The following is a 27691-nucleotide window of genomic DNA, read 5'->3' as shown; positions in this document are numbered from 1 at the left end:
AGCCCTGGGATTTCTTTGGAAGGAATGATGCTAAAGCTGAAACTCCAGTACTTTGGCCACCTCATACGAAGAGTTGACTCACGGGAAAAGACTCTGATGCTGGGAGGGATTGGGGGCAGGAGGAGAAGGGGACGACAGAGGATGAGATGGCTGGATGGCATCACTGACTCGATGGACGTGAGTCTGAGTGAACTCCGGGAGTTGGTGATGGACAGGGAGGCCTGGCGTGCTGCAATTCATGGGGTCGCAAAGAGTCGGACACGACTGAGCGACTGATCTGATCTGATTCCCTACCTAGTATATTTTGCTTAGTACAAATTGTAATTTTTAGAATGTTATATGTACTTTATTCCCCAGTGGCTCAAGCAGTAAGGCATCTGCCTGCAATATAGGAGATGCAGGAGACTCAGTTAGATCCTTAGGTTGGGAAGATCCCCTGGAGGAGGAAATGGCACCCCAGTGCAGTATTCTTGCCTGGGATCCCATGGACAGAAGAGCCTGACGGGCTGTAGCCCATGGGGTCACAGCAGTCAGACACGACTGAGCAATTAAAAGCACCCATGCACATATACTTTGTAGGGGGAAGGTGGTTAGAAAAATGAAACTTTATACCCTTCATTTTTAGACAGTTTTATTTCTTATAGCTGATATTTTCTGTTTTAGCAATTGGATTCAAAAGCCTAGACATTTGAGATAAGGTAGCTAGTATTTATATATTTAATTTTAACCTCCAATGCTAAATCTTTTAGTAGATATCTGAACTAGGAGATTTTAGTTGTATGCTTTTTACCACTGTCCCCCATCTCTAGTTGAGATGTTAATTGTCAAATATAAAAGGAGCAGAATGAGAATAGCCAGGTGTGTTTGATCCTTCGGTCTGAAAAGAAACATCAGTGCTTTTTTTTTTTTAGATTTTTCCCCCAAAATATTGAGAGCTAGACTTTATTATAGAACGTTTAAAATAAATATCAGTTCAGTTCAGTGGCTCAGTCATGTCCAACTCTTTGCCACTCCATGAATCGCATCAGGCCTCCCTGTTTGTCACCAACTCCCGGAGTTCACTCAAACTCATGTCCATCGAGTCAGTGATGCCATCCAGCCATCTCATCCTCTGTCATCCCCTTCTCCTCCTGCCCCCAATCCCTCCCAGCATCAGAGTCTTTTCCAATGAGTCAACTCTTTGCATCAGGTGGCCAAAGTACTGGAGTTTCAGCTTAGCATCAGTCCTTCAGAACACCCAGGACTGATCTCCTTTAGAATGGACTGGTTGGATCTCCCTGCAGTCCAAGGGACTCTCAAGAGTCTTCTCCAACACCACAGTTCAAAAGCATCAATTCTTCAGCACTCAGCTTTCTTCACAGTCCAACTCGCATCCATACATGACCACTGGAAAAACCATAGCCTTGACTAGACGGACCTTTGTTGGCAAAGTAATGTCTCTGCTTTTGAATTTGCTATCTAGGTTGGTCATAACTTTCCTTCCAAGGAGTAAGTGTCTTTTAATTTCATGGCTGCAGTCACCATCTGCAGTGATTTGGGAGCCCAGAAAAATAAAGTCTGACACTGTTTCCCCGTCTATTTCCCATGAAGTGATGGGACCAGATGCCATGATCTTCGTTTTCTGAATGTTGAGCTTTAGCCAACTTTTTCACTCTCCTCTTTCACTTTCATCAAGAGGCTTTTTAGTTCCTCTTCACTTTCTGCCATAAGGGTGGTGTCATCTGCATATCTGAGGTCATTGATATTTCTCCCAGCGATCTTGATTCCAGCTTGTGCTTCTTCCAGCCCAGCATTTCTCATGATGTACTCTGCCTATAAGTTAAATAAGCAAATATAAACCTAAGAAATAACTTTCTCCCTAGCATCAGGGAGTCTGTTTTTTGTATTTTATTACATGGCATTCCTTCTAAGAGGAGGATAAGACTAAGAAAAATGTGGTAAACTGGGTTGCACTATGCAATTATGCACTTTAGTAAGTTACTTCCCAAGAATAACAGTATATTTTATATATGATTGTTAACGTTTCAGATGGATTTATAAATTCTATTAAATAGAAAACTGATAAGAATAGCATTTCTCCTCTCATTCTTCCCCAAAGGCATTTTTTAAAATAGGCTACATGTGATCAACAGTGAAATGATGTAATTAGGACATGGCTATTTGTGGTAATCATTCTTAGGTTTTACTATGGTGGAAGAACAGATAAATGTAGCTTTCTTATTCTTTTCTTCCTTCCTTCCTTTTCAGTTTCTTAAATCTTCAACCCTCATCCCTAAACTCTGTAGTGAGAATGCACATGTACCCCTTAACCATGGGACATTTTTGTATTTCACTTGGAGAAGGATCTAATGCCAAAATTATAAGGAAACAATAATACTCTGATGAGCAAAGGGTTATATCTGGTAACAAGTAATATTTTTAGTCCTTAAGATTTTTATCATCTCAGATTTATTTGATGTATGTTTCTTTAAAAATTTCATAGGTTTCTTAGTTGTTATCATATGTCTCCATTAAGTGAATAAAGAGTAGTTAAAGTAATGATGATAGCAGAGTTGCTGGAAAAGTTAACAAATACGGTGTCAGCAAGATTTCCTGCTTTGCTCCATCAATCCAGCTATTCTCCAGCTAGTCATAACACATTTATTATGTTTCAGGTACCACAGCAAATACTAGAAAGTTGAATATAAATAACATAGGTTAGTGACCTTACACTAGGTTGATTCACTTTCAAGAAATGGTGGAGGAGTTCCTGTTCACTGGAAATACCCCCCATAAATCCTAAGATGTTTTTACTATATGGAGTAGGTTGAAAAATAGCCTTAGATGGGCTCAGACTAGGCTATTGGCTATCGATTGTTAGCATAACCCTTGTGGAAAGTCTCGATGGTAGCTACTGTGTGCTCAGTCAGTCAGCCGTGTCTGACTCTTTGTGACCACATAGACTGTAGCCCACTAGGCTCCTCTGTCCATGGAATTTTCCAGGCAAGAACACTGGAGTGGGTTGCCATTTCCTACTTAAGGGGATCTTCCTGACCCAGGGATCTTCCCGACCCACATCTCCTGCATTGGCAGGCAGATTCTTTACTCCTGTGCCGTGCAGGAAGCCCTTTGTGGATATTGAGTGCATGTTTTTCTAGGGGACAAGGATGAGTATTTGTGGAATTGGGATAGGGCAGAAGTATACACAGGGTGAATGAGCAGACATTCTTAAAAGGAGCAAAGAGCAGACAGAAAATTATAATTTCCATTTCCTTCATTTACTGATGATATTACGCAGTCTTTGACATGTTTGTAGTCATTCATTTTCCTTTTGTGTGAAATACCTGTTTGTCTTTTGTCCATTTTTCTTTTGGTTGATCTGTCTTTCTTTCTTTGATTTGTAGCCCTTCTTTACATATTTTGGATCTATTGCTTTTTTGTTATTTATAGGTGCAAATATTTTGTTCCCAATTTGTGGCTTGTGTTTTCTGTTAATCTTTCATGTACAGAAGTGTTTAATTTTGAAAAGAATGTGTGTGTTTGTGTATACATGTGTGAACATGTGTGTATTTTTTTTTAAGACATTCTTCCTTACCCTGAAGTCATAAAGATATTTTCCAACATTTTCTTCAAATTAATGTTTTTAATTGTGTTGGTGGCAAGGACATGGTGAATATAAACTACTGAAAGCAGAGCTGGATGGCTGGAGCAGAGAAAGACTGAGGTAGGGTGGGGAGTGCCTTGAAAAATATTTCTTTGAATCAATGATCAAGTTGCTTCTGTAGAGTTAGGTTTAGATTGTTTTGGAATTAAACACGGTCCTGAACTATTCATGATATATTCCCGGGCGATAGAAAACATCTGAGTAGGCCATTTCAGGAGGAGCAAAGACCAGGTGGGAAAACCATCAAGGGTTTGAAATTGCATGGCCTATTCAGGGAATAGCAGTTAGGTGATGTGATGTGAGCCAGGGATGAGAGGAGGCATACTGCAGAAAACAGAGCTTTGGAACTGGATGGATAACAGACTCTGAGGAGTCTTTTATACCTTGCAAAGGGTTTTGACTCTGTCTCCTTGCAGGCAATTGTGTCACTTTTGTGTAAGGTTGTGTACTGATCTGTTTGGGAATTTTAGAAAAAAAATATAGCCACACCATGGAGCTGTTAAAAACTAGAATTGATATTCACACAGCAACTTGCACATAGTAGGCAGACACTTAAAATAAATTTCACCAATAGCATCGTTCTGAAACTGTTCAGAATTTTTTTCCCCATGATCAGCTGCAGAGTCTTTGGTGCATTCTTTTGATTATTAGTGGTAAATTTTCAGTCTTTTTGAAGAGATATTTAGTAATCTACAGAAGTTATATGGAGGAAGTTTGGAAATTAAGGCAAATGAGCAAGCTGGGAAATGGGGTAATTCCATTTTTGGTAAAGCATGTATTTGATGACACTGAGTTTTAGATGTAGCTTATAAAATGCCTTGAAAGCAGTCTGTAAAGAGGAATTTTTTAAAGTATTTTGAACCATGTCAGCATAATTATGTGGACATAGCCTTTTAAGATAACTAATCAGTAGGGCAAAATTTATCTGAATGTATAAATGTTGTTGTTTTCATAAAAATGAAAGTATAAGAATTGGCAGTTTAAACCCTCATGACCATTATTATTTTTGTTGATATCTGCATTTTATTACTTTTTAAAATTTGTGATGTGTTTCTAACATAATTCTGCATCAGCTTTTGCACTTGTCATTTTCCTTTCATTGCCTTTAGAACACAGCGTGTCTTGTAGCTCATTCAGCGGTGATTTGTCGTTGGTATTGGGGAGCTGCTGCTGCTTTTGGATATTCCTCTTCCTCGGCTTGTTGTTGATGCCCCAATTCCCTGTGGAGGGTTCACTTATTGCCTTCTGTTTTGTCATCCTCTGCTTACCAACCGAACCTATTAGTAGTGAATTTTTTTTTCTTCTTCTGTCTCTGCATTCACATTCATAGTTCTTACTTTCTAAATTTATAGTAGTTTCTTCTGAATATTTTTTTTTAATGTTCCCAACAAAAATGGTCAGATGGTAATGGTTTATTATTTTTTCTTTTTCTTTCTTGTTTTTGTTGGCCACGCTTAGTGGCATGCTGGGTCTTAACCAGGGATCGAACCCACACCCCCTGCAGTGGAAGCTCAGAATCTTAACCACTGGACTGCCAGGGAAGTCCCTTCAAGTAATAAAATAAATGGATTTTAAACAAACCATAAAGAACAAAGTGGTCTTGTAAGCCTTCTTGTTTTAGAATAAATAGATAAGGAATTTAGAGAAAATTCTCCTCTTTGGCCTATTTTAAATTATTTTGGTTATTATTATTTTTGGTTTGAGCTGCCTCTAATTCATTCCTCATCTAAACTTTAGTCATCACTTTTTACTCATTTGTTAATCATGTATTGCTTGTTTTGCCAGGCACTGTGTTAGACATTGAGGAAAGAAGTTGCATAGAGATATGATCTTTGCCTTCCATAGTCTTATAGTAGTTGTCTGGTGTTGGAGAAAGGCAAAATAACAGTTCCATAGCAAGGTGAGAAGTGCTATGATAAAGATATGCACAGTATTGTGTGTATCTCTCTTATTAAACTGAGAGATCAGGGAATGCTTTCTAGACGAGCGACAGCTGAGATTTGAAGGATGATTTCATGTAGAGTACTAGAGGGGGAGGGCTCCCCACCCCCAGCCCCACCCTAGGAGAAGGTGCAGGGTCTGTGAAGGCACAGCAGGGAGACCTGCAGTAGGCTAAGTCTGGGTGGAATAAGGAGGGGGGTTGGGTCTAGGGGCCAGGTAATGAAGAGCCTGGAAAGTTGAACTTTCCCTTAAAGCTGTGGGAACTGCTGTTCCATTCATTTGTTCATTTCTAACTCTATTCTAAACCCTCAAGTAGTAGTTGTTAAGGATTTGGAGAGCATAGCCTGCTTTTAGGAAGTTCATAATTTATTGAGAGATACTGCTAATTAAGGAGAAAGCAGTGATCTTTATTTAAGCAACTTGGTTACTTTTCAATTAAGAACAAATGGTTGGTTGTCAGTGTAATTTTTTTCTGGAGATTTTCAAGAACATCAAGGTTTATGAACTCTAAAGACTTTTTGTACAATGAGAACTCAGATACATAAATTGTAAAAATTTTTTTAAATTTTCTGTGTACTATGTAATTTTTTGTGAGGGATAGTAAAGCTAGCATTTCTGGAATTCAGAATATCTGCACATAAAATAAAGTACTACCATATACGCAGTGTGTATGTAATTTTTTGTGAGGAATAGTAAAGCTTAGCATGTCTAGAATTCAGTATGTCTGCACATAAAATATAGTACTACCATATACTCAATGTGTATATGTATATAAGTCTTTTTTAAGTTTTACTTACCTGTCATCTACTACGAACTGGGGATACAAAGTTAAATAATATTTGGTTCCTACCATTGAAGACATTATAAGTTAAAGGGAGTAAATAACCGCTAATTGGTCTATACTTGTTACAGCAGAATAGCACTAAGGGCTGTTGCTTGCCGAGCACTTGTGCCAGACCTTACCCTGACGTGTTTTCTGGGTAGCACCTCGTTTGGTGAATTACACTACAACACAGCTCTGGGGTGGGTTCTGTCAGTCACTCTCTTCTCACATGTGAGGAATCTGATGCACAAGGATGGTGAATGACCTGCTGAAGTTAGACAACATGTGAATGGTGCAACTAGGATTTGAATCTTGGACAGCAAGGGGATCCAACCAGTTAATCCTAAAGGAAATCAACCCTGAATATTCATTAGAAGGACTGATGCTGAAGCTGCTCCGATACTTTGGCCACCTGATGCAAAGAGCCAGCTCATTAGAAAAGACCCTGTTGCTGGGAAATACTGAAGGCAAAGGAGAAGGGGGTGGCAGAGGATGAGATGTTTAGATAGCATCACTGACTCAATGGACATGAATTTGAGCAAACTCCAAGAGATAGTGAAGGACAGGGGGGTGCGGTGTACTGTAGTCCATGGGGCCGCAAAGAATCATACATGACTTGGTGACTGAACAGCAAAAAGGATTTGAATCTAGGCGATCAGTTGCAAAGCCTACTTAACCAGTATGCCATACTGTCTTTCTTAATGACAGACTATAATAACTAAAGAACCATGGTAGGATAAAGCAACAAATTCTGCTTGGAGGCTTGGGAAAGAAGGGAGGCTTCCCAGGTAGCTCAGTGGTAAAAGCACCTGGTTACCAATGCAAGAGACAGAGGAGACAAGGAGACTCGGGTTCGATTCTGGGTTGGGAAGATCCCCTGGAGCAGGAAATGGCAACCCACTCCAGCATTCTTGCTTGGAAAATTCCATGAACAGAGGAGCCTGGCAGGCTACAGTCCATGGGGTGGCAGAGTCAGACATGACTGAGCACACACACACTCCCACTCTATGAGAAGGTGACCTTAAAGCTTATCTGCTAGGAAAAGTGGAAGAGGGGCCATCCTTGGCCAAAAGGAGGTGACACTCACATACACAGAGGGCTGAAGAAGCAGAATTTAGAGTGAAGCAGGTGGCTTAGTGAAAGAGGAGTCTGGAAATATAAATGGGGCCAGAGTGTTTAAGAATTTAGATATCAGATTAAGGTACTTTGGTTTATTTTTAGGCAATAGGGAATCAGCAGAGGTTGCAAATCAGAGAAGTGGTATGATACCTGCTTTGTTTTTCAGAGGACAACTGAGGGCTGTAGGGAAAATGCACTCCAGATAGGCATACCAGCTGTAGGGTAGATGGAGACTAATTCTATGCGTCGTTTCGGAGAACCAGACTTTGTTGTTTTTTATTTTCTTTGTTCTTATGTTTTCAGTTTCATTGATTTGTTGCTGAAATTTACTTCTTTCCTTTTGCTTCCTTTAAGCTTAAATTGCTTATTTTTCTAGTTTCCTAAGATAGAAGGTTAGGCTACTTTTACATTTTTATTCTCTTAAAATGGGCTTCCTACGTGCCGCTAGTGGTAGAGAACCTGTCTGCTAAGGCAGGAGACACAAGAGACATGGTTCAATCTTTGGTCAGGAAGATCCTTTGGAGTAGGAAATGGCAACCCACTCTAGTATTCTTGCCTGGAGAATCCCAAGGACAGAGGAGCCTGGCGGGTACAATCCATGGGATCATAAAAGAATTGGACACCACTGAGTGACCGAGCATATTCCCTTATATGTTTTTAGTGCTTCAAATTTCCCTCCAAGAATGTCTTCCACTGCATTTTATGCATTTTGATAAGTTATATTTTCATTCATTTTAAAATGTTTTAAGATTTCTCCTGACACTTCATTGATTCGTGTTATCTAGATGCATGTTGTTTATTTTCTAGATATTTGGGGCTTTTCCGGCTGTCTTTTGTTACTGATTTCCAGTTTAATTCCACTGTGATCTGAGAGCATATTGTGTGTGATTTCTTTTCTTCTGAATTTGCTAAGGTGTGTTTTCAGCCCAGTATGTGAAATGCCTTGGTGAAGATTCCATGTGAGCTGGAGAAGAATGTGCGTTCTGCTGGTGTTGGATGGAGCGCTTTGAAAATATCAACTCTGGTTCTAGTCAACTGATAGCACTGTTCAGGAAGCTTTGTCTGTGTTGATTTCCTGCACACTTGATCTGTCAGTTGTTGTATGAGGCCCGTTGAAGTCTCCAGCTCCAAATATGAATTTGTTTCTTTATCCCTTCAGTTCTGTCCATGTTTGCCTCCTATGGGATTTCCATGTTAGGCTTATACATGTTAAGGATTGTAAAGTCTTCTTAGAGAATTGACCCTTTTGTCAATATGTAACTATCCCTGAAATTGTTCTTGTAAAGACTGCATTGTCTAAAATTAATATAGTTAACCCAGCTTTCTTTTACCTGAAGTAACATGGTGTACCTTTCTCCATCTCTTTAGTTTCAATATATCTGGTTATTTATTCAGTATATTTGAAGCAGCTTTCTTGTGGACACCATAAAGTTGACATAAGTTTTTAAATTGGCCTAACATTCTGTCTTTTAATTGGTGTATTTAATCTAGTCACCTTTAGAGTGAGTTTTAATATAGTAAGATTAGTATCTGTCCTGTGTATAGCTTTCATATTTGTTGCATTTGTTATTTGGTTCCTTCTGCCTTCTCTGGTTTTAACTGAGTATTTTACATGGTTTCGTTTTAACTCCTCTCTTTGTGTATCAATTAAACGTTAAAAACAAGTTTTAGTGGTTGCCCTAGAGTGTATGTTTTTTACTAATATTCATCTGCCCTCCAGCTTCCCTCATAGCTTAGTCAGTAAAGAATTCGCCTGCAGTGCAGGAGTCCTCCCGCAATGCAGTAGACACAGGTTCGATCCCTGGGTTGGGAAGATCCCCTGAGAAGGAGATGGCAACCCACTCCAGTGTTCTTGCCTGGGAAATTCCATGGAGAGAGGAACCTGGTGGGCTACAGCCCATGGGGTTGCAAGAGTCAGACACGACTTAGCAACTAAACCACCATACTGTGGATATCTTACAGGAGTATTCCCAATTCTTATGACATTGCTATTACTCATCTTACTAATTCATAAACTATAATCACCTCATGCATTATTACTATTATTACTTTTAAAACAATCTTTTAGATCAGTTAAGGATGGTAAAAAATATTTTTTTACCATAATTTATTCCTTCTCTGATACCTTTCTCTTTATTACGGAAATAGAAACATACCCTGGAGATATTCCAGGCCACCTCAATGAAGCAAATATTGCAATAAAGTAAGTCACACCAATTTTTTGGTTCCCCAGAGAAGGCAGTGTCACCCCACTCCAGTACTCTTGCCTGGAAAATCCCATGGACGGAGGAGCCTGGTAGGCTGCAGTCCATGGGGTTGCTAAGAGTTGGACGCGACTGAGCGACTTCACTTTCACTTTCCACTTTCATGCATTGGAGAAGGAAATGGCAACCCACTCCAGTGTTCTTGCCTGGAGAATCCCAGGGACGGGGGAGCCTGGTGGGCTGCCGTCTATGGGGTCGCACAGAGTCGGACACGACTGAAGCGACTTAGCAGCAGCAGTGCATATAATAGTTATATTTACACTATACTGTAGTCTGTGAAGTGTACAATAACATATCCAAAAAATGTACACACCTTAATTTAAAAATACTTTTTCCTGAAAGACGCTAACCATCATCTGATAACACAGGATTGCCACAAACCTTCACTTTGCAAAAAGTAACTCAATTTGTGAAGTGTAATAAAGCATAGTATGCCTGTACAATTTTCCAATCTGTATTAATTTTTTTTCTCCCTGAACAACTTTTAATATTTCTGACATGGCATATCACGTTACAATATATATGACATTTTTTGATTGTCTGAGAAATTTTTTATTCTTCCTTCACTTTTGAGGGATAATTTTGTTGCAGGAAGGGGGACCCCTTCCAGGGCCCGAAACTGGGCTCTTGTCTAACACTCAGAAATGAATTGTCCGAGGAGACATATGCACTGACAAAGCAAGAGATTTTATTAGGAAAGGGCACCTGGGTGGAGAGCAGTAGGGTAAGCCCGGCCACATGGCTTACAGTCTCAGGTTTTATGGTGATGGGATTAGTTTCCGGGTTGTCCTTAGCTGATCATTCTGACTCAGAGTCCTTCCTGGTGGTGCACACCTTGTTCAGCCAAGATGGATGCCAGAGAGAAGGATTCTGGGAGGTGGTCAGACATGTGGTGTCTCATTTTGACCTTTCCTGATTTCTTCTGGTTGGTGTTGGCTTATTAGTTCCGTGTTCCTTATCAGGATCTCCTGTCATAAAACAACTCATGCAAATGGTTACTATAGTGCCTGGCCAGGGTGGGTGGTTTCAATCAGTATGCTTCCCCTAACAATTTCATTGGATATAGAATTCTGGACTGGTTGGTTTTTGTTCCAACACATTAAATATTTCCCTCCATTATCTTCTTGCTTGCATGTTTTGGATGAGAGGTCCACCGTAATATTTGTCCACCAAATATTTGTCTTTTAGGTAAGTTTTTCCTACTCCCTCTCACCCCCTAACCCCGCTCCCTTTCAAGAGTGTCTCCTTGTCTTTGACCTTGTATGGTCTGAATTTTATCTTCCTAAATGTGGTATTTGAGGTATTTAACCTTCCTTGATAATCTCTGAGTGTTCCGTATCTGTGGTTTGGTGTCTGTCATTAATTTTGTAAAGTTCTTAGACATTATTAGTTTGAATATGCATGCCTCTGTTCCCTTTCTCCTTCTGGAAGCTTTTCTCTTTCTTCGCCTTCTGGAATCTTCTAATTGATTTATATTCAGGCTTACTAATTCTTTCCATGGCCTTATTTGGTCTACTGTTGAGCTCATCAAAGCATTCTTCGTAATTGTTATGGTGCTTTTGATTTGTTGCACTTCCCTTTGATTTTTTTTTTTTTTTTTAGAGCACAGTTGGTGGTTGTAAAGTGTGGAAGAGGGAACAGTGTTGTAACCTGATGATTAAATCTCAGTGGGTTTGTAACTCTGGGCTGTGACCTTCACAAGTATTTCTCCCAGGCTGTTTCTTCCTTTAACCCTCTTAGGTAAGACTGGAAGGCTAGGGGTGGTGGAACTGGGGGAGGAGGAGAGGGAGATATGCCCTTCCCTCAAGTGAGACAAGGCTAAGATAGTCTTTGACCCTGGTAAGTAGGGCTTTCTTGTAGAGTTGCTCTGGGAACATTTCAAAGTGATTGCTCTTCCCCTCCATCTGCCAGAGCCTAGAGGGCATCTTTCCCAGATCATCTCTGTGAAAGAGTCTGGAGGGGTCCTAGAATTGCAGCCCAGGAAAGTTGTGGGGAGGGCCTGAAGACTGTGGCCCTCGAGAGCCCACTGTTAGCCCCTAGCAGTTCTTCACAGTTAAGGGCTCCAGGGATTTCTGTTCCAGATAAGCATATTCCATCTGCGACTTTCCTGATTGACTTGTCTCCCGAGATTTCAGGGATTAGTTTGCTCTGTAGTCTCAGTTCCCTGAGGGTTCCAGGGAAAAATCCTTGGTTTCCGGTTTCTTCAGCTGTTTCTTCTGTAAGTACAGGAGTGATTACTTCTAAACTCTTTAAATTTAGGTGTTGAAACCCTGATTTTTTCAAAATTTAAGTTCTTTTTTCCTCCTAACTTTTGAGAACTAAACTATGCCATAATATAGATGTACCAGAAGTTGCCTATTCATCTACTAAAGGACTAGGCTATTTCTGATTTTTCGTTACAAACAATTATAAAAATATATAATGCAATAAATCATCTTGTACTGTGAGTATTACTACAAGAGAGCTATTGTTGTTTACTCTTTTGCTCACCAGGCTCCTTTATCCATGGGATTTCCCAGGCAAGAATACTGGAGTGGCTTGCAGGGGCTCTTCCTGACTCAGGGTCTAACCTGTGTCTCTGCATTGCAGACAGATTTTTTACCACTGAGCCACCAGGGAAGCTCATGTTGGGTATTGATCTTAAGTGATTGTATTTTGCCATATAAATGAGATGGCTGATCTTGTCATGTCTTATACTTGGGCCTAAACTCTGATATGGCTGTTCTTGAAAGGCAAAAACAGTGTTTCAGTAGGTAGAATTTTAAAATTCTAATTCAGGACAGTATTAATGGTTCTTTTTCAATGTATAGGTTTAGAATGCCAGGTTATATATACAGTTTGTTGGGAGCCTGTCAGAATTTTGTCTTCTTTTTTCAAAAGTGTAGGAAGTTTTGCCTTCACAGTGCAAAAACACGATTTTTTTTCTCCAGAAAGTTTAAGAAAAAACCTGTGGAATTATAATTCTTGAGTTTGGGTGAACTCCGGGAGTTGGTGATGGACAGGGAGGCCTGGCGTGCTGCAATTCACTGGGTCACAAAGAGTTGGACACGACTGAGCAACTGAACTGAACTGAATGAAACTTTAAGACTTTCCCTAAGTCCTGTGAGCTATTTTTTTTCTTCTCTTGTGAAATTAAGGAGTTACTCAGAAAAAACACTTTGCAGTTTTTAGCTGAGCTACTCAAAGGCCATTAGTAACTTGTCAAATATATTTTTGCAAGTTGAAGCTGTTTACTTTTTCTACCCTTTCATAATTTAAAAATGACAAACTGTTTAAAGGATTTAAACAGTTCTTCAAGCAATTCCAAAAGATTTTCAAGCATTAACACAAGAGATTAGAATAAAAAATACTGTCTGGGCTCATGCAGTAATTATGTCATTGCTATTTAAATAACCCTCTGTTGGCAGCACACTTTTCTTTTGTGAAATGAAATAGAGTTTGCATTAGAAAACTAGTTCTTACGCACAATAATATTTGTAAATATTTTGAAAATCCCTAATAACTAACCCCCAAATAATCATTTTTATGATTTGTTCTCAGTAGTACTACATTTTGCCTGTCTCATCTTTATTGCTTTATGAACCTCTTTTTGAGCATTTAAGAAATAAATTTTTCCTTTATTTTTTATTTACAGTATTGTACATCTCTAATAAAACATAGGGCCTATATTGTTTCCCTTCCTTTTGTTGTTTTGCTTAAATAACTAAAATGTAAATGAAAAGGAATTAAATGTTTCATGATCAAGCTGAAGGAAGAAATTTAAAAATTGTTGAACATAATGTGCTTGACACCTCATAGAAATGATGCTATTTTATGTATGTATTTCAGAAAGTCGATGAGGAAAGATTTCACAGGTCAGAGAAACCCAAGACTCAAGGGAATTAAGAATCTTTCACCTGAAGTTAACTATCTTACATGGACATGTGGGTACAGATTTGACAAAAAGTACCCATTCTTTTCTGCTCTTTCACTGCTGAAGAGTACTTTAAACAAGATAGTTCTGTATCTGAATTATACCTTCACTTACAAAACATTGAAGTACAGACAAAGCTATGAGTCAGCAATCTAATAGGATAGGCTTAAGTGTTTCATAGTAAATTAGGAGAAAAGAGGAATCTGATTTTTTCCCCCAAACTGAGATTATCTGAGTAATCAAGAAATACCAGTAAATCCCTTTAGCTGACTGACAGAGATTAAATAACAGTGGTACAATAGCTTGATTACATCTAGCTAGTTTCTGTCTTTGTGTGATTATTTGTGTGTTTAGTGATATTTGATTAATGTATCTTCAGAAAAGTCAAAAAGATTTCTTTTACATCCTAATTGCCTTTTGATGCAAAATAAATATTCTAGAGTCAGAGTTGCCAAAATTCTGTAATTTAAAATAGGCACATTAATACCAGTAAGCAGAAAGGGCTGGACCAGGAGGTCAGAGTCCTAGGTTCTCACTCAGTTCTTTTTCATTGTGCATTTTGAGCAAGTTGTTCTTGTCTTGGGGGGTCTCACTTACAAGCAGAATTAATCCCCTCCTTGGTTCACTTGCTTAAATTGGAATGACGACCAAAGGAAATGGTCAGAAAGTGCTTTAATGCTCTATAAATAAGGAATGATGCTTGACTTTTTAATGACATAGACGCCTTTGAAAGCTGGAGACTCTTAAAAATGTTTTTTAAAGCGTTAAAGGATCATGAATCCCCTGAATCCTACCCACTCACTTTAGATTATAAACTGCAGCTACAGGTTAAGGAAACAGAACAGATCTATGCATAATCTGAAATGTTAGCTAACTTACACAAGATTTATAATTCACTTCAAATTTTATTTTTGTTCTGGGGTTCTCCAGGACTAGAAATAGCAGCACATAGTGGGCTATTGGAATGTATTTGTTGAAATATAATTTACATTTGGAGAACTTAACACGTTTTTCTAGAATGAAATATGTCAAGCAAGTTTGAACCAGACTGACTTTGACTTGTCATTTTGTAGTTCAGAGGGCCTCCTCGGCCCTGTGCCAGTGGTCTGAGCACTTTCCCCACGACTGGACAGCTTAGTGGTGTTGAGTGCTCCTTGAGTAGAGGGCTCTTGGCACAGACCAGCCTTGAGTAGAGTGTCTTCCTGCTCCTTACCTGTGATGAGTCACAGGTGACCTCCTGGTGTAGTGCAGCTAGGCTGCATAAACATTTGCCCACAGCCAAATGTGGAATCCACTCAAAATTCTCAAGGACAAGCGTGTTTAAGATACTAGTTCTTCTTATGGCTTTAAAAAAATCAATAGATGTTTGGTAAATAAAGCAGTAATTTCACCTTTCTTAAGAAATGCCATACTGGCTTATATGGCAAAATTGCAAATTTTCAAGTTATTCCTGCTTGTCTACAAATTAAAAAGCAAATTGCCTTTTACCCAAGTTTGGCATATCCATAATGTCCTCCCAGCCCTCCTGGTTCCTTTTGTAAGATAATCCTGTTTTTTGTGTCTGAGGTTAGCTGATAGCTGGCACAGTTCATTGTGGTTGAAAAGAGCTGATGGTGCTTTCTAAAAACTTAGTGTTATTGATTTTGGTGTGTGTTCTAACCCAGTGGTTGGTTTATTTATTTCTTAACTGCAGCTCTAGCCAGGGATACATTTTATATTGTGATTCAATACACATGAATGCACCCTTACCTAAAATAAATTTTATGAAATAATGATTGCTCTTTACATGTATTCCAGTATATTCTATTTCATTAAAAATATTTTTATTGAAGTATAATCAATTTGCAATATTACATTCTATTTCTTTTTTTTTAATTGATTGTCATAATCTGTTAAAGGAATTAACCTGACCTGGCAAAGGGTTTCAAGGTATAGTCTAAAGAAATAGTTTAAAGTTACATCTCAGTTTTCACTTATGATTTATAATATATTTAGAGGTATCATTTCATTTAATTTGCATGTTTCAAACTACCATGTAAACTCTTCAGTGAGTATCCCAAGTGTAATCCTTCATTTACAAAAATGTTAAATGATTAAAAATAGAAAGCTTTGTGGATTTGTTTGTTTCAGTTAATTTGGAGGGTGTGGATGAATTTTAAGTTCTTTTCATCTTTTTCCATATACTCAACTATTAAGCCATATATTAATTATAAAATTTATGATCCCTTTATTTGTTGAACTTAATATGGCTGCCTTAATTGGAAATGTTTATTGCTCATCCAGCAACAATTAATTTTTTACATTTAATGTTTTACAGTTTATCCAAACTGGGGCCAAGTTCATAAAGAACATTTGAGTGACACAATTTGTAATTTGTCATTTAGAGAAATTTATCAAAATTAGCTCTGCCTCTATTTTTTCTGTTTAAAAAGTAGAAAAATATTTTAGACAGAATTTTTTTGTTTTCCTGACTTTTTAAGAGGCTCTGCCATGCATGCTGGACTTGGTGAAGACGATGATATTTTGACGGTTTGTGTATGAACATCTCCCTGCAGAATTAGAAGAGTTTATCACCACCCAGCCAAGATGAACATGGTGAAGCGGATCATGGGGCGGCCGAGGCAGGAGGAATGCAGCCCGCAAGACAATGCCCTAGGACTGATGCACCTCCGCCGGCTCTTCACAGAGCTGTGCCACCCTCCTCGGCACATGACCCAGAAGGAACAAGAAGAGAAGCTGTACATGATGCTGCCAGTGTTTAACAGGGTGAGTCCAGGCTGCCAAGCACCTGGCTTTAGGTTGGGGTGGTACTGCAGGAATCTTGAGATTACAGTAAGTCATGTTGTTGTTGTTGTTGAGTTGCTAAGTCGTGTTCACCTGTCTGCAACCCCATGGACTGTAGCATGCCATGGACTGTAGCTCCCCTGTCCGCCACTATCTCTCGAGGTTGCTCAAACTCATGTCTGTTGAGTCAGTGATGCTATCTAACCATCTCATCCTCTGCTTCCCTCTCTTCTTCTTGCCTGTAATCTTTCCCAGCATCAAGGTCTTTTCCAATGAGTTGGCTCTTTTCATCAGGTGGCCAAAATATTAGAACTTCAGATTCAGCACCAGTCTTTCCAGTGAATGTTCAGGGTTGATTTCCTTTAGGATTGACTGGTTTGATCTCCTTGCAGCCCAAGGGACTCTCAAGAGTCTCCTCCAGCACCACAATTTGAAGGCATCAATTCTTTGAATTGACAATAAGTCATAGGTAGGGAAATAAATAATAGAGTTCATTTTTGAGAAGCTTGATGTTGTCATTTCTTCCTTTCAGTTTGCTATAAGGCGATTTGATGTGAGATCTGGTCAGAATGAAGTCCTTTTATTTCTAATAGATCAAAGGAAGATTGTGAACATTTTGTAAAATGTTCCTCTAATGGTTGATCCTTGGAAGAGAGAGAGGTTGTAAATGACCACTTGTGTTATTTCTGTTATCTTTTGAAGTGATGCTTTATGGCATCAAATGGTGCAGTTGCCACAGTGCTTTGTATACTTTAAGAGTCATCACAGTTTACTTTGTTGTTTGGATTTTCTAGACGAGATCTTGTGATAGGATAGTTAGTCAAAATAGAACTAATGTTTTAATGTGTTTTGTCTAGTTGATCACATGTAGCAGTTTTAGTGGGGATTTTTAGAATAATTTAAAAGTTTTTATCAAAAATGTATATGAACATAGTTTAAAAAGTCAAGTACTTCCACAGGCTTATAGGGTCCTCTCCACTGCTAGCTGTTGCTGTCGCCTTTAGCTCTTTCAGCTTTTGCCTAGCATACTGTTACAGCTATTTCTTGATTATTCAGTTTTAATTGACTTCTTGTTGAGAAATAGAATAATTAGCTTTTTTTACCTCTGCATCACTCCAAACCATGCACACTTGCTTTCACTCACCCATGCTACCTGCTCCTTTTCCTTCCCATACGCGTACACCATTCATTTAAGCAGGATTCAGTGTTTATCCTCTGGTGACCCTGGTGTAAATATTATTCATAGATGAACCTTATAACAAACCACCACTATTTTCCATTCTTGTTTTCCTCAGACTTTGTAAAGTAACTGTCTCAATTTCTGCCTTTCTTCATGTCTCTTTTTCTTCCCCATCTCTCTTTTACTCTCCTTTGATCTGTCTTTGTCCTCCTCATGTCTTTCTCTACTTCCCTCTCTGTCTCTTTCTCCCCATCTCTGCCTGTCTCTCCCTGTCTCTCCCCACCTCTCTCTCCTGTTTCTGTCTGTTCCTCCTTGGCCTCCCCTGCCCCGCTTTTCTCGCCTCCCTTGTCTTTCTCTTTTCCTGTGTCCATGACTCACTGTCTCCCCTCACAGTCTCACTGATCTCTTTATTGTTTGTTCTCTGTGTCTGTTAGTCTTTCTGTGTGAAATTTTCTAGATTATTTTTCTCATTATTTTTAAATTTTATGGAGGCTTCACGTGAATTTGCAAGCTTGTACTTTTTATTTCTGGGAAAATATTTTGAAATATTTCTTTGTTAATATTCTTCCCTTTGTTTTATATGTTCCCCTTTTCTGCAACTCCATCAATCAAGTATTAACTTTTTGGGATTAACCTTGTGCTATCATATTTTAATTTCCTTGAACTCTTATTTTTTTTTTAATTGTGCAGTGTCTCCTTATCCCTTGGAAAATATTAAAGCTTTTTCAAATTTTCTCATGCCTCTTTCATTGTTATTTGCTCTAAATTACTGTTTTTCTTTGTTTATATTACTTTCTTTCATATTGGAGTAATCTTCAGCTGTCTGATGATAATTATCTATACATTGATATTTAAGAATGAGGTATTCAAACACTGATTGAAAAGTATGTGTGCAATGGTGAGACTTTTCCAGTGGTAAGATGATCTGGCTGAATAAAATGTGGAGACCCTTTAGCCTAGGATATGTTGATATTCCAGGAAAGCGTATTTTTCAGTCTCCTGGCTGAAGCGTGTATTTGTTGTTATTCAGTCGCTAAGTTATGTGCGACTCTTTTGTGACTTCATGGACTGCAGCACTTTAGTTTCCTCTGTCCTCTACTCTCTCCTGGAGTTTGCTCAAATTCATGTGCATAGAGTCGGTGATGCTATCTAACTATCTCATCCTTTGCCACCCACTTCTCCTTTTGCCTTCACTGTTTCCCAGCATCAGCGTCTTTTCCAGATGGGCTCTTCTCATCAAGTGGCCGAAGTATTGGAGCTTCAGCTTTAGCATCAGTCCTTCCAGTGAATATTCAAGGTTGATTTCTTTTAGGTTTGACTGATGTCATTTCTTTCCAGTGTATGTACTTGCTGGTGTTTCCTTAAAGCTAAATTGAAGAACAAGACTGATGTTTCATGTTCTGTAGATGGACTTTCACTTAGTCTCCAGTTTGTAGCCATCAGCATTCTTGGTTGTTCCTCTCTGGGGTTTAGACTTTCGGGTGTCTCCTGGACTTGGGAGGGGCTGTCTCCGTCAGTTTCTCGGCTGTAAATAAGAATATCTACCTTGTGGAGTTGGTGTGAAGATTAAGGAAGAGAAGATACTTAACACACTTAACAAATGTTTGTCCTAGGGAACTCTTGTGTCTGTTATTGTTGTTATGGCATTAAAAATAAAGACATTACAAGATGAAGGAAAGATTATAAACTATTTATGCTGAAATGATTTCATATTGAATATATGCTGAAATACATTCAGTTTATGTGTTATTTATACCAAACTAAAGACTAATTTGACAGCAGAGAGGAGGGACAGACTCTGCATATTCTGTGTTTATTTGTTTGCTTGTCTCTTCGTGTATTTTGTTACTGTGCATTACTGCATCATTCCATGAATATGTGTCAAACAAATAGAAGTTGTGCTATATACTGTACTCTGCATTGGAGTTCTGAGATAAGGTAAAGTCCAGCTTTGTGAATCAGAAGTATCATGAGGAAGATAAACATGACATGCAATTCTGTTGGAGAAGAGAGGAACACATAAACAGATAATGGAATAACAAAGAAATGTAGTATTAGAGACACAGGAGAGTCTTATGGCTCCCCTGAAAGGAGAGTTACCTGAAAGTCTATGGGGGAGTCAGGGCAGGGAAATGTCTTTTGAAAATGTGATGTGATTCTTGAATCCTTATAAGGTAAGCATTAGCTAGATTGGAACTAACTGGGCTAAATTAACCAAGAAGGTAGTTAGTGTAAGAAATTCAAGCTTGAATCAAAGTAAATTCCACACACATGCTGATGTGTGCAAGCATCTGTAAGTGGTCTAAGAAGTTGATTTTATGTCAAGGAGGAGGGGTAAAAAATGACTATCAAGATTGATAGGAGCTACATCATGACAGGTTTTATGCCATATGAAGAGCTACCTCATGCGAAGAGTTGACTCATTGGAAAAGACCCTGTTGCTGGGAGGGATTGGGGGCAGGAGGAGAAGGGGACGACAGAGGCTGAGATGACTGGATGGCATCACTGACTTGATGGACATGAGTTTGAGTGAACTCTGGGAGTTGGTGATGGACAAGGAGTCCTGGCGTGTTGCAATTCATGGGGTTGCAAAGAGTCGGACATGACTGAGTGACTGAACTGAACTGAAAGAGCTAATAATTTTTCTTGGAGGTGTGCAGAGCCAATGAGGTATTCTCAGCAATAGAATAAGGAAGAAGAAAGGGCCAAAGTGAGGCTATCTCTTATGTTTCTAATTTGAGAAACTGGGTGGATGTTTTTCCTAGTAGCTGAGAAACAAAGGTGTAAGTGATAGACTCAGTTTGGGGCATTGAGTCCACACTGTCTGTGAGCTTCCCAGGTGGAGGTATTCAGTAGGCAGTTAGAAGCTCAGGTGAGGGGATGTGGCTAGATACTTACTTTGGGGGCCACTTCAGAGATGTGGTTGTTGGAACCCTAGAAGGGGACTAAACACTACGCATGCCTCCCCCTACACCAGGAGCAATAGGCTGAGGATGAACCATGGAGAATATGATTGTTTAATGAAAGAAGGGGAACCCATAAAGGTTACAGCGCAGGAACTGGTCAGTGGCAGTACAAACAGAATCAAGAGAGGGTGGTTATGGAACTCAAGAGATAATAGTTGCGAGAAAAAGCATTCATCTCTGTGCAATAGAGAGACCAGCAAGATGGAGACCTAAACATGTCCTTGAGGTTTGCCAGTTGGAAAGTTACTAGAAGGACAGCATCAGAAAGCAATATGTTGAGCAGTGAATGGGAGATGAGAAGAGACAATATGGATTCAACTTGTGGAAATGTGAAAGAAAAGAGGATGGAAGAAATCGATGGAGGTGACTCTGGCAATAGGGAGTTTGTGTTTGTATTTCTAGTGTTTTGCTATGTTGTTAAAAGGGGAGAGATCCAGGCATGATCATAAAGAGAAGGGAAGAAACAAGCATAGGGGGAAATCAAATTTTTTAAGAGTGAAGTTTAGTGAAGAGAGTCAAATTACAGGTGGGTGAGTGAGCCTTGACAGTGATAAAGAATCCTCCTGCAATGCAGGAGATGCGGGTTTGATCCCTGGGTTGGGAAGATCCCCTGGAGGAGGAAATGGCAACCCATTCCAGTAATCTTCCCTGGGAAATCCCATGGACAGAGGAGCCTGGTGGGCTGCAGGCTACAAAGAGTCAGACATGACTTAGCGACTGAGCACGTCCAAGTGAGCTTTGAACAAAAGAGACACCATGTGCTGTAGGAAAGCCTATAGTTTTGTTGGGTGTGAACACAGATTTGTAGTGAAGGTGGTGGAAAGTTGAATAAGATTTTGTGCGATGACCTCTGTTTCCTATAGTTTTCAATAGAAGATGTCTGTGAAAACTCTGGAGTTAGTAGGTCAAACAGGGGACTTTAGAAAATTGTGATAGTTTGGAATATTAATGAAAAGGAATTGAGAAAGATAGTTGAAAAGGGACAACAGAAGACAGAGTATTTAGAGCCCAGTGAAGGTTGGAGATAGTACATTTGTAGTGGATCTTACCCATGCAGGCGTGTGATTTTTCTCGTTCACTTACAAAGCGGCATGTGTGTGGAAGTAGAGAAGACAGATAGCTGTGTTTGCTCTGTTGGGGCTGAGCTTTTGCTGGGTTGATAAAACAGAGGGGCAGGAGTAGAGGGACAGAGTATAGTAAGAGATCTGACTCACATGTCACTCTTGAAATTGGTGGGATGAAACAGGAACAGAGCGTGATCATTTTTTTGCTCTCCAAGATAAAAGGCTGAGTGATGGAAAGAGATGATGATAGGCAGGAACACAAGGAGAGGTGGGGAAAGGTTTAAATTTTAGGTAGCCATTTTGAAAATGAGAGAAATAATTACAGAAAAGCTATTGTTTTAAAACCCTGTTGAGGTAGCAGTCATTAATTTTTATTACAGCCAGTTCTGGGAAGTTGGCTTTATTTTGATTGCTTTTGTTTTTGTTTTGTATCAGTGTCACAATGTACCTACTATTGGCTACCAAGGAGCCTGAGGTCATTTCCTTCTCTCAGACTTAAGAACATTGACAAGGTGATGATAGTGTTATGAGTAGTTAGCACAATTGTTATTCTCAGCTGTTAACATAAATTTGTAAGTCATATCCTGATGTGTGTCCCATGTATTTCATCAGTTAAGCTTCCACAGTCAATTAAATGAGTCTTAGACTAGAATAATCTAAATAACTTGACTTTTTTTTTTTTTTTTTTTTTAAAGAAAATTGAGATTCTTTAGTGGTTGTTCTTTTTTGCTTAGACTGTTTGTCTTAGTTCTCTTGGTTCTGTGCTGCCACAAGTCTCTACTCTTTCAAGCCAGAAGTTTTTAGTTGGTTAATTAAAAGCAGATATATATGTATGGGATTTCCCTGGTGGTCCAATGGCTAAGACTCTGAACTCCCGATGTAGGGCACCAGGTTCGGTTTCTGGTCAAGGAACTGGATCTCACGTGCCACAACTAAGACCTGGTGTGGTCAAATAAATTAAAAATAAATATTAAAAAAATTTAGGTCAAAAGCACATATATATGCACTGCCTTAAAGCTCTAATACAGCGAGTGATTTAAATATCATAAAGGTTCATTTGGCTCTTTTTTTTTCTTCTTTTCATTGTACTTCACTTGATTGCATTTTTTACAAATTGAAGGTTTGTGGTAACCCTCCATTGCCAGATGCCGCTTAGCATTTTTATAAATTATTTTTTTATTGAAGTATAGATGATTTTCAGTGCTGTTAATTTCAGGTGTATAGCGAATTCAGGTATATGTTTGTGTATGTGCATAGTCTTTTTCAGAATCTTTTTTTTTTTTTTACCAAATATAAATAGATAGAAAGTTATTTTTGTACCATTGTGACCAATTTAAAATATATATATGTTGTATTTCTATGTTCTATTGAGTTCATAGCTTATCATTTACAAACTAAAATTGTCCTTAGATATTATATCCATTAAATTTGGAAATTGATAACCATATTTATTAAATGTTTGGCCATTTGTACATGAACACTCTCCACTAGTAAGAAACAGCTTGGATGAATGAATAGCTCAGTAAGGCTCCAGACTTCCTGCCATGATGGCCAGAAATGAACTGTGTGTGTTGTTGATTTTTGAGACTTTGCAGGATTCATGCTAGATGGTAAATAAACCATATTATAGTTAGGCATGGACATTTATCTGTAAATCGTTTCCAGAGTGTGTTCCCTAGTGTTATTTCAGTGTGTGATTTTGGCCTTTAAGAGACACACAGTTGAGAAGTGGCATGTGTTGAGTCCTTTTCCTGGGCCAGACTCATGCTGGGTTCTTCAGCTGCTCCTGTAGTCGTCATCACAGTCCCGCAAAGACACTGCTGGCCTCCTCCCTCTCAGATTCTCTCAAACTGAAGGATTATGGTGAAGTCAGAGAATAGCTGGGTAATACTTAATCAGCATTCTCAAAGATAATTAACCTTTAGTCCCAAGAACAAAAGCTTACAGAGAAAATATTTCGTTTAAACTTATTAAAAAATGAATAGCCTTTTAGTCATCTAAAAATGAACTACCATTGTTAATTATTTTGGTATATGTTATCAGACTTCATTGTGTATATTATAATCTTTCCCCTGGATCTTCTTTTAGAAATTCCCCTTGTTTTTGAATTTGCTTCTGAATTATAATTATATTCAAGAAACATCTAAGTTGAATCCAGTGTCTGTTTCTTATCCCTCACAACTAACCTTTTCTGCCTGCATTGCTGGAGACCCAGGTTCTATTTCTGGTGATCTCCTGGAGAAGGGAATTGGCTGCCCACTCCTGTATTCTTGCCTGGAGAATTCCATGAACAGAGGAGCCTGATGGGCTATTCATGAGGTCCTGAAGGGATGAAAACGACTAGGCACCCCCATGCACAATAAAACTTTATTGAATAGCTTCATTCAGTAACAAATACATGCTGAGCCTCTGCTTTCTGCATTCCATTAGAAAACACCATTCATTTGTTCTCCCCAAGTATACCAAAAATATTTAGTTGAGAAGCAGCTAGGAAATTTTCTGAAGTTTATTTAGACAGATGTTAAAAATGACCCTTCTAAAAACAAGTCAAACCATGGTAATTCCCTCTTAAGATGAACACTGTGCAAAGTTGTAGTGGTAGGGTTCCTGTGAAGTTCAATTAAGGCAGCACAGTTCTGAGTGACTAAGAGCCCAGCTTGGAATCAGACAGATCTGGTTTTGAATTCTCTTGTTACCACCTCCTGATGTCTGCCGTCTCTAACCCTTCATTTCCTTATCTGTAAAAGGGGAATAATGTGCAGGATTTAATGAGATTTGAATGACATTATCTGTCAAGTAATTGAATAGTGGTATGCACACTGTAAAGGCTCATTTTATGATAATTGTTGTTATTTTTATTAAATTTGCCAGAAGTTTTGTTCCTTAGTACTGTTGTTTTCATCTGGGTATGAACGTCTGTTCTGTGGGACCGTCCCTCTGAGGTGGATGCACTGCCGACCAGTTCTCTCTCTCAGCTCTCCGCTTTGATAGATGAGGGAACTAAGAACAGGAAAATTTTGACCAGAGACCTCGAGGGCATAAAGAGAATTCCAGCTGTGAGCTTCCCTCTCTGTGGCACATAGGTGCATGATTGAAGCATTGTCTGTTTCCCACTATTTGTGGAAGGTGGTGAATATGTACCCAGTATTTTAAGATTTGATTGTTAAAGTCAGTCACCAAAAAAATCTCTTTACTACCTGACACTTTGAGTATTATCGAAAATGGCAGATGTCCCTGAGCTTCTCCGGCCTCCTCCTGCACCATTTCCTCTCCCATTTGAAACACCCCAGGTTCACCCCCTTTTGATCTGTCAGTGCCCATTCTCTTACCCATGCTGAAGTCTCAGCACAGTTCTTCTCACTGCCCAGGACCCTCTTTGCTTGGCTTTTTGAATTGTGACCTTTTTTCATTATTCAGTATAATCTTTCCAGGTCAGTGTCATCTTTTCACAGAGCTTTCTTTTTTTTTTTTGGTGGGGGGTGGGAGGGGTGGGTCCTAGGTTGGTGGCTTTATTATTTTAATTGGAGTTTAGCTGCTTTACACCATCGTGGTTATCTGGGTCATGAAGATCTCTTTTGTATAGATCTACTGTGTATTCTTGCCACCTCTTCTTAATATCTTCTGCTTCTGTTAGGTCCATTCCATTTCTGTCCTTTATTGTGCCCATCTTTGCATGAAATGTTCCCTTGGTATCTCTGATTTTCTTAAAGAGATCTCTAGTCTTTCCCATTCTGTTGTTTTCCTCTATTTCTTTGCATTGATCCCTGAGGAAGGCTTTCTTATCTCTCCTTGATATTCTTTGGAACTCTGCGTTCAGATGGGTATATCTTTCCTTTTCTCCTTTGCCTTTCCCTTCTCTTCTTTTCTCACCTATTTGTAAGGCCTTCTCAGACAACCATTTTTGCCTTATGCATTTCCTTTTCTTGAAGATGGTCTTGATCCCTGCCTCCTGTACAATTCCATGAAACTGTATCCATACTTCTTCAGGCATTCTGTCGGATATAATCCCTTGAATCTGTTTGTCACTTCTACTGTATAATCCTAAGGGATTTGATTTCACTTATACCTGAATAGTCTCCTGGTTTTCCCTACTTTCTTCAATTTAAGTCTGAATTTGGCAATAAGGAGTTCATGATTTGAGCCACAGTCAGCTCCCGGTCATGTTTTTGCTGACTGTATAGAGCTTCTCCATTTTTGGGTGCAAAGAATGTAATTGTCACACGAGTGTATGTTCCTCGGTTCTTTGTCTCGTCACAACAAAGATTTGGAGCGACAGACGTTGAAGCCCTCAGCGCGTCACAGCTCTCGGGTCTTGGACAAACCGTGCTACAGCTCAGGCAAATCGTGCTACAGCTCCATTTTATTTAGAAGATAGCAGGAGAGAGAGAGAGTGTGAGAGAGAGAGAGAGAAAGAAAAGAGCGCACATACGCCGGAGAGAGAGTCCATGAGAAAGCGCTTTGGCTCCTCCTTTTATATGTTTTTTCCTCCACCTGGGCCTGCCCTATGCAAATTGGGCTTAGCCAGGAGTGCTGTTTGTTCTGCCTGGAGTCTTCACTCTGGTCCTTGGACCTTCCTTTGACCTCCCTTGTCTTTTAGCCACCGCCATTTTGGACTCCTTTTCCCTATTCTACCTACCTAACATAATCCATCTGATTTCAGTGTTGACCATCTGGTGATGTCCATGTGTAGAGTCTTCTCTTGTGTTGTTGGAAGACGGTGTTTGCTATTACCAGTGCGTTCTCTTGGCAAAACTCTCTTAGCCTTTGCCCTGCTTCATTTTGTACTCCAAGGCCAAATTTGCCTGTTACTTCAGGTATCTCTTGACTTCCTACTTTTGCATTCCAGTCCCCTATAATGCAAAGGACATCTTTTTTGGGTCTTAGTTCTAGGTCTTCATAGAACCATTCAACCTCAGCTGCTTCAGCATTTTTGGTTGGGGCATAGACTTGGATCGCTGTGATACTGGTTTGCCTCAGAAATTAACAGAGATCATTCTGTTGTTTTTGAGATTGCATCCAAGTACTGCATTTCGGACTCTTTTGTTGACTATGATGGCTACTCCATTTCTTCTAAGGGATTCTTGCCCACAGTAGTAGATATAATGGTCATCTGAGTTAAATTCACCCATTCCAGTTCATTTTAGTTTACTGATTCCTAAAATGTTGATGTTCACTCTTGCCATCTCCTGTTTGACCCCTTCCAATTTACCTTGATTCATGGGCCTACCATTCCAGGTTCCTATGCAAAATTGCTCCTTACAGCATTGGACCGTGCTTCTGTCACCAGTCACATCCACAACTGGGTGTTGTTTTCGCTTTCTCCGTCTCTTCATTCTTTCTGGAGTTATTTCTCCACTGATCTCCAGTAGCATATTGGGCACCTACTGACCTGGGGAGTTCATCTTTCAGTGTCCTATCTTTTTGCCTGATTTTCATACTGTTCATGTAGTTCCCAAGGCAAGAATACTGAAGTGGTTTGCCTTACCCTTCTCCAGTGGACCACGTTTTGTCGGAACTCTCCAGCACGACCCGTCCGACTTGGGTGGCTCTACATGGCATGGCCCATAGTTTCATTTAGACAAGGCTCTCGTCCATGTGATCGGTTCCATTAGTCTTCTGTGATTGTGGTTTTCATTCTGTCTGCCCTCTGAGGAATAAGGATAAGAGGCTTATGGAAGCTTCCTAATGGGAGAGACTGAGAGAGACTGACTGTGGGAGAAACTGGGTTCTCTTCTGATGGGTGGGGCCATGCTCAGTAAATCTTTAATCCAATTTTCTGTTGGTGGGTGGGGCTGTGTTCTCTCCCTTTTGTTTGACCTGAGGCCAAACTATGGTGGAGGTAATAAAGATAATGGTGACCTCCTTCAAAAGGTCCCATCCCAACCCTGCAGCAGGCCACCACTGACCCACACCTCAGCTGGAGAATCCTGGACATTCATGGGCAAGTCTGGGTCAGTCTCTTGTGGGGTCACTGCTCCTTTCTCCTGGGTCCTG

The 27691-nt window shown here is 39.5% G+C and overlaps 1 protein-coding gene across 8 annotated transcripts in view; it reads left to right on the top strand.

Annotated features, from left to right (window-relative positions):
* Window positions 1-27691, top strand: part of WDFY3 (WD repeat and FYVE domain containing 3) — a 285583-nt gene that overhangs the window by 71488 nt on the left and 186404 nt on the right. For all 8 annotated transcript variants that reach the window (XM_055588993.1, XM_055588991.1, XM_055588987.1 and 5 more), the window contains exon 3: window positions 16259-16469. In XM_055588993.1, the coding sequence (XP_055444968.1) occupies window positions 16290-16469 (180 nt within the window). In that variant the 5' untranslated portion in view covers window positions 16259-16289. The remainder of the gene's footprint in view (window positions 1-16258; window positions 16470-27691) is intronic.

This window comes from Bubalus kerabau, chromosome 7, assembly GCF_029407905.1.
Source record: "Bubalus kerabau isolate K-KA32 ecotype Philippines breed swamp buffalo chromosome 7, PCC_UOA_SB_1v2, whole genome shotgun sequence".
Classification (NCBI taxonomy): Eukaryota; Metazoa; Chordata; class Mammalia; order Artiodactyla; family Bovidae; genus Bubalus; species Bubalus kerabau.
Note: the sequence above shows the minus strand (reverse complement) of the source record. Positions and strands in the feature narration are given on the sequence as shown.